At 46.3% G+C, this 10,293-nt stretch overlaps 1 protein-coding gene across 1 annotated transcript in view; it reads right to left on the reverse strand.

Moving 5' to 3' along the window:
• The window catches only part of LPCAT3 (lysophosphatidylcholine acyltransferase 3), a 36,029-nt gene extending 27,009 nt beyond the window's left edge, over window positions 1–9,020 (reverse strand). The window contains exon 1 of the mRNA XM_005907494.3: window positions 8,783–9,020. Within this exon, the coding sequence (XP_005907556.1) occupies window positions 8,783–8,927 (145 nt within the window). The 5' untranslated portion in view covers window positions 8,928–9,020. The remainder of the gene's footprint in view (window positions 1–8,782) is intronic.
• Window positions 9,021–10,293: the final 1,273 nt, after the last annotated feature.

Here is a 10,293-nt window from a genome sequence, read left to right on the forward strand (position 1 = left end):
CCTCTGAGAACCTGACTGCCTAACAGGTTCCTAGCAGGTCTGATGCTGCTGGTCCCAAGACCACACTTGGAGTCTCCTTAGAAAGGAAGGAGATGAATATCTACTGAGGGAAGGGAGAGAACAATTATTTAAAACTATCCTGGGTCAGGCTTGGCCAAGGATCGATACAGTCTATTTCACCTGGTCCTCAGAGCTTCCCCAGAACAACGCTTCTTTCTCACACTTGGCCAGAGCAGAATGAGAGCGAAGGGTCTGCCTAGGCAGTTCTCTAGAAACAGGCAAGCTCTTCGATGACTATATCATTTTAAAAAATGCAGGTCGACTTTGCATTGTTTCAAAATATTGCTGCTTGTTATTAATTAAATATAATTTAAAAATATGTATCAGACACAGCGCTTAACTCTTAACCTCAATTCTTTAGTCAAATTGGCCTTTGGGAACATGAGGAAAAGGATGGCTGAAGCTCAGTAACTGGTCGATGGTGAAAGAGTTGGCACATATTTAATCTTATTGTAATTATTTTGTGGCTGCAATTATTTTTGTGCATGTGTGCTTAATCACTGGATGGCCAGGGATGCCGGGAGCCAGCATATTGCATATTGAGTGCATATTGCATATTGAGTGCAGCACTTTCCACAGCATCATCTTTCAGGATCTGGAATAGCTCAACTAGAATTCTATCACTGCCAGGAGCCAGCATGAGGAACTCCGCCCGTGGCAAAGGTCATGAGGAAGGAGGCTCGGCATACGCAAATGCGGGATCGAGCCTCAGGCGTCCTCCTGGAAATTCTCGAGCATCTACCCCCAAAACCAGAGTCTGCCTACTTTCTGCTTTGTGCTCTCACCTACACCTCTGACTTTACTGGCGGGGGGGGAGGGGGAGCTGTCCCCACTACCTCTCTCTGAAAAAAGAGTTAACTTATAGCTCCAGTTAATAAAGTTCCTGGGTGTGATAGTGTTTCAACCTACAAACTCCTTTGGAAGTCCTCTAGCCTGCCTGAATAGGTTTTTCTGGCCACATGTGATCACTCAGAGCCTCCCAACTGTGAGAGGCATGAGATGTTCTAAACTGTCTAAATACAGAGTCCTTTGAGCAGTTAAAAGATTGATTAGAAATTGTATTGGTGAAGGGTTTTTCACTTGTTGGGCCAATGTTTGCTGCTAAGTCTCCATATCCCTTACCTGCTGTGTCCCTGGCAGTGTATTGATTAATATAATTGGTGTAAGTAGTAGCTTTAATGTTTGTAACCTTGGACCCTTGAGTTAATTCTTTTCTTGATTGAGCCCACCACACCTTTACCCTATAGGAATGCAACTTTATCTAATGCTTTTGGAGGGTGGCTCCTGACTTTGGAATAATCACCTTTAGAGAAAAATAAGTTTCTTAAAATGTTAACAGGCCTCCTGGCCAGAAGATGATGTAAATCACCTGAACTTTTGCATATGATAAGTTTGAAAGCCTGGCTTCGATTAGAACCAGGAACTGCTGTCCTTGCATGACTCCACCCCTTCCCCCATTATCCTCTATGCACAACTTAAGGTATAAAAACTACTTTGGAAAATAAAGTGCGGGCCTTGTTCACCGAAACTTGGTCTCCCCATGTCACTCTCTCTCTCACTCTGGCTGAATCTCCATCTGGAGCGCAGAACCCACCATGCTTACTAATTACGCCTGGGCTTCTAAGATCCGACCGGGGAGGCCTCAGTGTCTCCTCTCCTTCGGGAGAACGGAAGGACGCCTGTGGCCTACGTAAGTGGTGCAAACTTCTTGTCTTGAAGTTTTATTGGTCTCCCTCATAAACCAAGCTACTCAGCCTCTTTTCTCCACTGAATTTCCTCACTGAGCTATCCTCATTCTATTACTCTTTATATCTTTGATAAATATTTAAATAAATAAGTCGCCTATGCCGTCTCTCCTTCGAATACCCTGGATCAGCCAGGGCTGGACCCCGGCACAGGGAAATCCCCCAATTTAATCTTAATTAATTTTAGAAATCTGCATCTAGGCCTGCAGGTCTGTAAAGATGCTTGTCCTGCCAGCTCACTCTGTCACACAGCACCCCCCTCACCACATCCCCCCGCCCCCAGCCCATTCCCCGCCCCCTGAAGACTCAATCATGCTTTCCTCTGCAGCTCCTTTATGGAACCTCTGGTGTCCCAGCCAAGCTGGACTGCCTGCTGTTCCTCAGGTCTTCCTCACTTTTCCTGCTCTCCACATACATGCTCATTATCCTTTGTTGTTGAAAAGTTCCCCTTTCCATCTCCACCTGACTAGAATCTTCCGTGCCTTTTAAGGTCTAGCTGAAATGCCATTTCCTTTTTCAAGACCGAACCCCATTTTTAAAAGGCTGCTGGATGGAACTCCTTCAGTGAATTCCCATGGCTGCCCAGACAGATTTCATGTCAGTGGGCATGTAATTGCTTTGTTAAATTACCCTGTGGATAGAATCTCATGGGCCCTGTTTTACACGTCTCTGCAAAGAAATGGGCTTCCCAGGTGGTGTAGGAGTAAAGAATCTACCTGCCAGTGCAGGAGACACAAGAGACGCAGGTTCAATCCCTGGGTCAGGAAGATTCCCTGGAGTTGGAAATGGCAACCAACTTCAATATTCTTGCCTGAAAAATTCTATGGACAGAAGAGCCTGGTGGGCTACAGTCTGTGGGGTCGCAAAGAGTTGGACACGACTGAGTGACTGAGCACTCATGCACACTGCAAAAAAATGGTTCTGTTTGACATTAAAGTTATATTGGCATTCAAACATGAAGTTTTGTGCAATATAAGATATTGGAGTGTAGATTAAAAAGTTGGAAAAATATATTTAAAAGAAATCCCCAACAGGAAGCTTTAAGTTATGATAAAATTTGTGGCTATGAATTAGAATAAAGATAAAAGTCTAAAATGAAGAATGGACCTAGCCTTTTGGGACGAGATGAGACCTTGAAAGTCTTTAGGACAATCTCCTTACTTCACAGTCATAGGATTTTTGGACCATGCTTTGTATTATGGTCAGAAGTCTCATTTGTCTCATTAATGCTGCTTAGTTTCCACCGTGCCTAGCTGAGGGCTCTTCATTTTGCTACTTGAAAAAAAAAAGCTTTTTGCCCTGAATGATGGATTTAGTTGTGAAGGGCCAGGCCTGACTCTGGTCCAAAGGGAGCTGAACTGTGGGACCTCCTTTGATTTTAAAGGTCGCTAACCATAGTGGTGCTGATTCTGAAGCTCCAAGGAATGAGTCCTCACCTGCAAGTGCCACTTTAGATGAGTCTACCAGCCAAGCCGCAGTCGTGGCCAAGCCTGAAGGAGGAGCTTGCACTAGGTGGGGTGACCATCTGCTCCATTTGGCTGATGCCATCTTTGGCTGTTGAGAGGTACCTAACATGCTGATTACATCTTGGTTCAGTCATGTAAAGAGTAGATGATACCAAGGGCCTTTGTCTTTCCCATCCCACACGCTCCTCCCAGTCCCAAGGTGGTAAAGAGCAGGGGTTTCAGAGGTGGGCAGAAACGGGTATGAGCTGGAGGTCTCAGCTTCCTATCTGCACAAGGAAGCTAATAAAAGGACTGTATATAACTTAGGGGTAATTGGCAAGCCAGGCGTGGTATTGTTGAGCGCTTTATAAATGTCAGCTACCAATGCCATTATTACCACACTCTAGATTCTCTCTGGCATTTCAGTCCCTCCCTGATTCAGTTATGATACCACTGAAAAGTGAAAATGTTAGCAGGGTTGTGTCTGACTCTTTGTGACTCCATGGACTGTAGCCCCCTAGGCTCTTCTGTCCATGTGATTCTCCAGGCAAGGATGCTGGAGTGGGTAGCCATTCCCTTCTCCAGTATTGACTTCTAAAACCATTATCTTTATCAACTGTTACCAGCTATTATCAATCGTTATCAACTGTTTTCAAACTCAAGACTAGGCTTCACAAGACAAGCTGGAGGTGCCCTTGGAACCTAAAGCCAGTCCCAAAACTAGGTCATTCCCTGGCACTGAACAACATCTAACCCTCACTTGACCTCTCCACATTTGTGAAAGTCACCATCACCTTTTCAGCTCCCCTGGCAGAAGGCCTGAGCTTGTTTTTTTTTCCACCCCTCAACTATTATACTTCTTTCTCTCTCAGGCAATCAGTTGCCAAGTCATTCATCCACACTTTCACTTATTCAGTAAATATTTATTGGGCCCTTTCCACAAATCTTCCCTGGTGGCTCAGACGGTAAAGCGTCTGCTTACAACACGGGAGACCTTGGTTCGATCCCTGGGTTGGGAAGATCTCCTGGAGAAGGAAATGGCAACCCACTCCAGTATTCTTGCCTGGAAAATCCCATGGACGGAGGAACCTCGTAGGCTACAGTCCATGGGGTTGCAAAGAGTCGGACATGACTGAGCGACATTTACTTTACTCTTACTTTACTTCTACTTTATTTCCACAAGCCAGGTACTGTATTCAACTGATGAACAGAACTTAAAACGATTGCTGCCCTCATCTGCACATATATAATCACGCTTTGGCATGGGTACTCATTCGGAAGGGGATTTCAGTCCAGAGGAGAAAGTACAACATGGCACTAACTTAAAATGAGAGGCAGGAAAGGAGGACTCTGTGAGGAAGTGGCAATCTGAACCAAGGCCCGAAAGAGCAAAAGGCTCGGTGAGGTGGGTAATGAGCACAGAGCACTCTTGGCAGTCGGATCAGCAGGTACCATGGCTCAGGAGGGAAGGGCCTGATGCCTTTTCTGATGGCATCAGGACTTGGCCACAAGGCTGTGAACTTGCTCAGGTCAAGGCTGGAGTGGGAGATTCCCAGGGATGTATGGAACCTCTGGTGGGGGCTGAGCCAAGAGAGGCATGGGGTTGGGTCACCCTGGCTGCGCCGGGGAGAACGGACTGAGTGGACAGGAAGAAACTAGAGAGATCTGTCCAGGGGCTATTCGGGCAGTTCTGGTGACAGATGGTCAGTGGCTGTGATGATGGAGGGAAGGAGTGTATCTGAGGCACAATTTAGAGGTGGTGCTGATAGAACTCGGTGACTGGGGTGAGAGCAGAGTGAGAGGGGGAGGTGATAAGGCTGGTTCCTGGGTTTCTGGTGCGTGCAGCTGTGTAGATGAAAAGTAGTCACAGAATCTATCTTCCAAACTACTCTGTACTCCTGGATCCGCTCCCAGGACAGTGCTGGCCCATCCCTCTCCTTTCAAGTATCTGCGATGGCTCCTGATCACCTGCTTCAGTAAGCACACACTTCTTCCCCTAGCTTTCAAGGATCCACAACCTACATTTCCAGTCTTTTTTTTTTTTTTTGAATTTTCTTGGCCGTGCCATGGGGCACGTGGGATCTTAGTTTGCTGACCAGGGATTGAGCCCGCACCTCTTGCACTGGAAGTGCGGAGTCTTAACCACTAGACCAACAGGGAAGTCCCTTCCAGTCCTATTTTCTACTACTTCTCTACTTAGGTCCTGCTTCAGTCCAACTGGACCACTTCCTGTTCCTGGAATGTGTCACCACACGTCCTTGCCTTGGTCCCTATTCCTCACCATCTCAGTCTGCTGAAACCCTATTCAACTTTCAAAGTTCATTAAAGGTCCAGTCGTTAAACCTCATAAAGCTCTGGGAATCTCTGCCGGCACTTAGAGTGCCACCTGTTATTTTGGTTACGAGAGGACTTATCACCTGCCTGTTCCCTGCCCCCAACAGACCACAGGTCATACCTTCCGGTGCCCAGCCCCATTACTCATGCTGTACCACTGCCCTTTCCTTTGCAGGGCCAAGCACAGTGCTTCACCCACAACAGGTACATTTTGCTGAATTTATTTGGAACAATTCATGTTGCTAATTATGCTAAGGAACGAGGAGACCTGAATTGTTGAACCGGAGATGTTTTCCAGTGGCATCTGCCAGCACCAGAGCTCACAGCAAAATTTATCTTCCACCAAACTCCTGGCAATCAGACGCAAGACAGACACACACATGCCCCTCTTGACAGCGTCCTCTGCCTGTTTGAAATTCTTCAGTGCAAAAGTGCTCATAAACTTACCCTTTCCTTGCAGCACCTAATATCAAAAAATTACAGCCTCTAACTCAGGAGTTTTAAAACTGCTTGCTGTAACCCATTAGTGGGTCTTGAAATCAATTTAGTAGGTTGTAAATGATACTAAAAAATAAAATAGAAAATAGCTAAGCACACTACCTATACTCAGGATGAGTAATGTTTCCTGAAACTTCTGTTTCCAATGCAAGTATACATCTGTGTGTTTACTGGGTCATGATGTAAAATGTTATTTCTCACCACCGGCCCCAGTTCAAAAGGTTTGAAGGCTAACGCTGGAGAGACCAAGATCCACACACAACTCAAACAGGGAAAGATGTTAGGGAACCAGTAATGAGACTATCTAACTAAAACAGTGAGACATTCATATTTTATCCCCTTAAGATGTGAATGTCTGATATACCCAACTCTTCAGGGGACCTGCATTTCAGTGCTTTTAACCAAAATTAATCTCGTTAGTAGAAAGTGAGTCAGAAATTGTTTCTAACTACAGGCCTTTCGGTACCTCAGGCAAGGATTTCCTCCAGTATCCCAGTTCCCCAGGAAAGGTGGTTCAGGAACTCCATTGCTGAAAGGCTACTGGTTTCTAGGTTACAATACACAGAAGTGATGATACTTTTGTAGGAGAAGCATATTTACAACCAGAAAAATGCACCCTTTCTTCCATGTACTTGTCAACAAGCTTATCAATGTATGTTTCTGTGTATGTATGTAACCTAAACCTAGAAAATACAATCCTATATATCCATGTGTGAAACTTAGCCCTGATCAATTTAGGGGTCAATGTGAACCCCAATTGACCTAAAAATGAGATATACTATGAGTTACTGAAGGCAACGACACATGTGGGCTAGGAAGAGGGGATGCGGGCCATGGTAGGATGGGCAAGGGGGTTCAAGAGTGTGATGGATGTATTATACCAAGTTTTTATTACCTTGATGCTTGGTGGTAATGAGAGGATGAGGTTAGAGGGGTAAGCTATGGAGAAAACAACTTTCTAGACAGGTGTATGCCCCATGATAGTACACAGTAGCCCACTACAAGTGCACAGGCTGTATTTAATTATGTCATCACTAAAAAGACAGATTCCAAGCCTAATTCTAGCCGAAGCTCCCTTTAACAGGTTGTCCCTTATAATTTGTTGCTCCTTGTGTTACAATCTCCATTTATAGTTGAGACATCAACAGCTGGCTTCTTAATGAATGAAATGTAAACACTCTTAATTGTCAATTATAATCCCAACAAATAACTAGGCCTGGAAAAAGGGAGAAGAAGTAGGAAGTTCAAAGCTGATGTGGTGCAAAGAACCCTAGATTGAAGTACTGATAAATTTGGGTTAGATCTGGGTGGCAGCAAGTAAGTTCCACAATCTAAGGTTCCTGACAAGTCTAAAATTTTGTAATTCTACAAGGGAGGGTAAAAGTGATCTTTATCTGGAAGAAAGAAAGAGTATCTTGGCTTGATGTGTGATGGGCAAATGATAATGATATTACCCAAGGTTGTTTAAATATGAATTAATGCCTTTCCCATTATCTAGATCAGATTAGCACCCTTTAGGTGATATTACATATCAGTGTCTCTACCGACTATTCCATAAATTCCAAATTTCTTACCAGTATTTAAGGCTTTCCACATCTGCCCAACTTTATCTCAAATTTCTTGTGGTTCAGACCTGCTCCTGCACCCACCCTCCCCAACAAGTCTTGTTTAATTCTTCACCACTCCTACTCTCCTAGCTAAAGTCCCATAACCTTCATAAAGCCTTCCAACTACTCAAATATTTAATATCAGCTTATGACCTTTGAATTCCTACCAGACTTTATAGCAATCCTATCAGATAGGCATTATTATCTCATTTCATAAGTAAGGAAACTAAAGGCCCCAGAGAAGTTAAGTGGTTCACCCAGCATCTTAGTTTGTGAGCAGCAGGACTGATTTGTTTGCCCTCCAAGTCCACACACTTTTTTTTTCTTACTGTGCCATGCTGCTTCATCTATTAAAAAAAAACCATAGAGGAAGGATGCATTTAAAAAAGCCCATAAACCAGTTACAATACGGTTTGTTGTGACATAAATGCAAATACACCACATCCTTTGAACTACGTGTGTAAAACATGCTTGGGGTAGCGTGAATAGTTTTTAAGGGGTTGCCAGCCCTGTTTTCCAAGCCCAGTACTAAAATAATATTCCACGGTAAATGACAGGTGGGTGGCTAAGGACAAGAAAAAGCAGTATGGTTAAAAGAAGAAATTAGAAACGGGACAAAAAGATGAGAGTGTAATACAAGCTGGCAATGCACACAAGAGACACAGAATATGCAAGCATGGAGTATGGGGCTGAGCGGGTCCATAGGACTAAAATATCTAAGTTTGGGAGCCTATACCTGCCAATGAGAAGCGCGCGTGTCTGAGGGTTGATATTAATAACAGCAGTACACATGGACAGAGAGTAGAACTCAAGAGAGAGACAAATAAGGACAGGTCGTAGGGACACAGGGCAGAGCATGACAAGATGAGGGTGGTGGCGCCCAATGAGGGGCCAGAAGGGTACAAGAGGGGTCGAAGGGAAAGGTGAAGAAGGTACAGTGCCCCCAGACTCCAGAATAGTGTCATCTTCCTCTTCACAGCTGGTTGGTATGTGTGAGGATTGACACCCGCACCCCAAAAAGCCCTCCCCGTGGCTCCGGGAAGAGGGCGAGGTCATGTCCCCGTCCCCCGGGGACTCCGCGAGGGGTCCTTACCTAGGAAGATGGAGATGATGAGCCGCAGCGCCTGTTCTGACGCGCCCAGGGACGTCGCCAACTTGTTAAGGCTCAGGTCTTGGAAATCCCACAGCAGCCCCCTCGTCAGCTCCGCTTCCATGTCCCCCTCGGCTGCGGACGCCATCTTAGCTCCGGGCGTCCCCCAGGGACCCCTCTGCTCCGCGCGCCCCGAATGTGGGCACAGCGCTGGAGCTTCACCCCCAATTCCGGCCCGGAGCCCGCCCACGGCGTGCGCATTGGCTGCGGACCCGCCCAAAGGCTCCGGGCTCAGCCGGTCATTGGTCAGCCCGGGCCGGGGGCGGGGCCTCACGCGGCAAGGTAGGCCGGGGGCGGGGCCTCATATTTGTAAGGCAAAGGTGACTCGGCCCGAGAAAGAACGCGGGGCAGGCCGGGGGCGGGGCTTGGAACCGGGAACCAGATCCGCGATTGGAAAAGTAAGAAGCCGGCGGCGGAGGACTGTACAACTCAGTTCTAACAGCTCGGGGGAGGAGTCGGGGCGGGCGAGAGTCCTGCCGGCTCGTGCGCTGCCTCCCTATTGGCTGAGACGGAGCAGGCGAGAGTCGGGGCGGGGGCTGTCACCCGACCGCGAGGTTACTCTCGGTCGCAGGCGCGCCGGGGTTACTGGGGCATGTAACGGGAGGGCGCGAATTCCTGCGGCGGCCTCGCGAGCGCCCCCTAACGGCGCCGCGGCTGTTCTTGAACCGTTAGACACGCCGCCTTCCCTCCCAGATCTAGAGGACCACCCCGGTGCCCTCAGCACTCTCTACCTGCTCCTTTGATTTCGTGTAACTTCCTGTATTAAAACGTTGCCTTCCTCCGAGAGGCGATGATATTAAGCTACGCTGATTTAACCGTTAGGCTTTTCATTAAAAATTAAACTAGTTTGTCACTAAGTAATACAGGTTCAAGATCAAAGTGCAAAGAGGATAGAAATTGGAGACAAAAGTCCTTTCGTCCCACCTTGCTTCGCATTCTTACTTCCAGTGTTCGGATCAGACAAACAAAAATGTGCTAGGGCCTGTGCTGGGCTCTGAGCCCAAAGCTATGGAGTGGAGATGGTGCACGGACATATAAGGTGTTAATGACCGTGTAATTAATTGCAAGGGAAGGCAAGAGCTCTGAAGGAAAAGAAGAATGTTCTGTGATGTGAGAATATGTAACAAAGAAACACCAAGTTTTTAGTGATCACTGGAATTCGTGGAGCATTCTTGCACAAGTGCAACTTATACTTCTGTAGCACTTTGCACTTTATGCAACACAAATAGTCATATTATTTCACCTAGTTGATTATGAAATCGGTTATTTACAGACACAGAGGCTTGGAGAAATTAAGCAACCTGCTAAGATCCTTCCCCAGTAAGTGGCAGAGACAGAATGGAAACCTAGGTGTGTTAAAGTTCACCTCTCTCCTCTTCAGGGGGAGACAAAATAAAAAAAAAAAATCGGAGAAGTCAAGAATAATATAATTTCCCCCTTAGAGGGACTTCTCT

The sequence above is a fragment of the Bos mutus genome, chromosome 5 (assembly GCF_027580195.1).
Source record: "Bos mutus isolate GX-2022 chromosome 5, NWIPB_WYAK_1.1, whole genome shotgun sequence".
NCBI lineage: Eukaryota > Metazoa > Chordata > Mammalia > Artiodactyla > Bovidae > Bos > Bos mutus.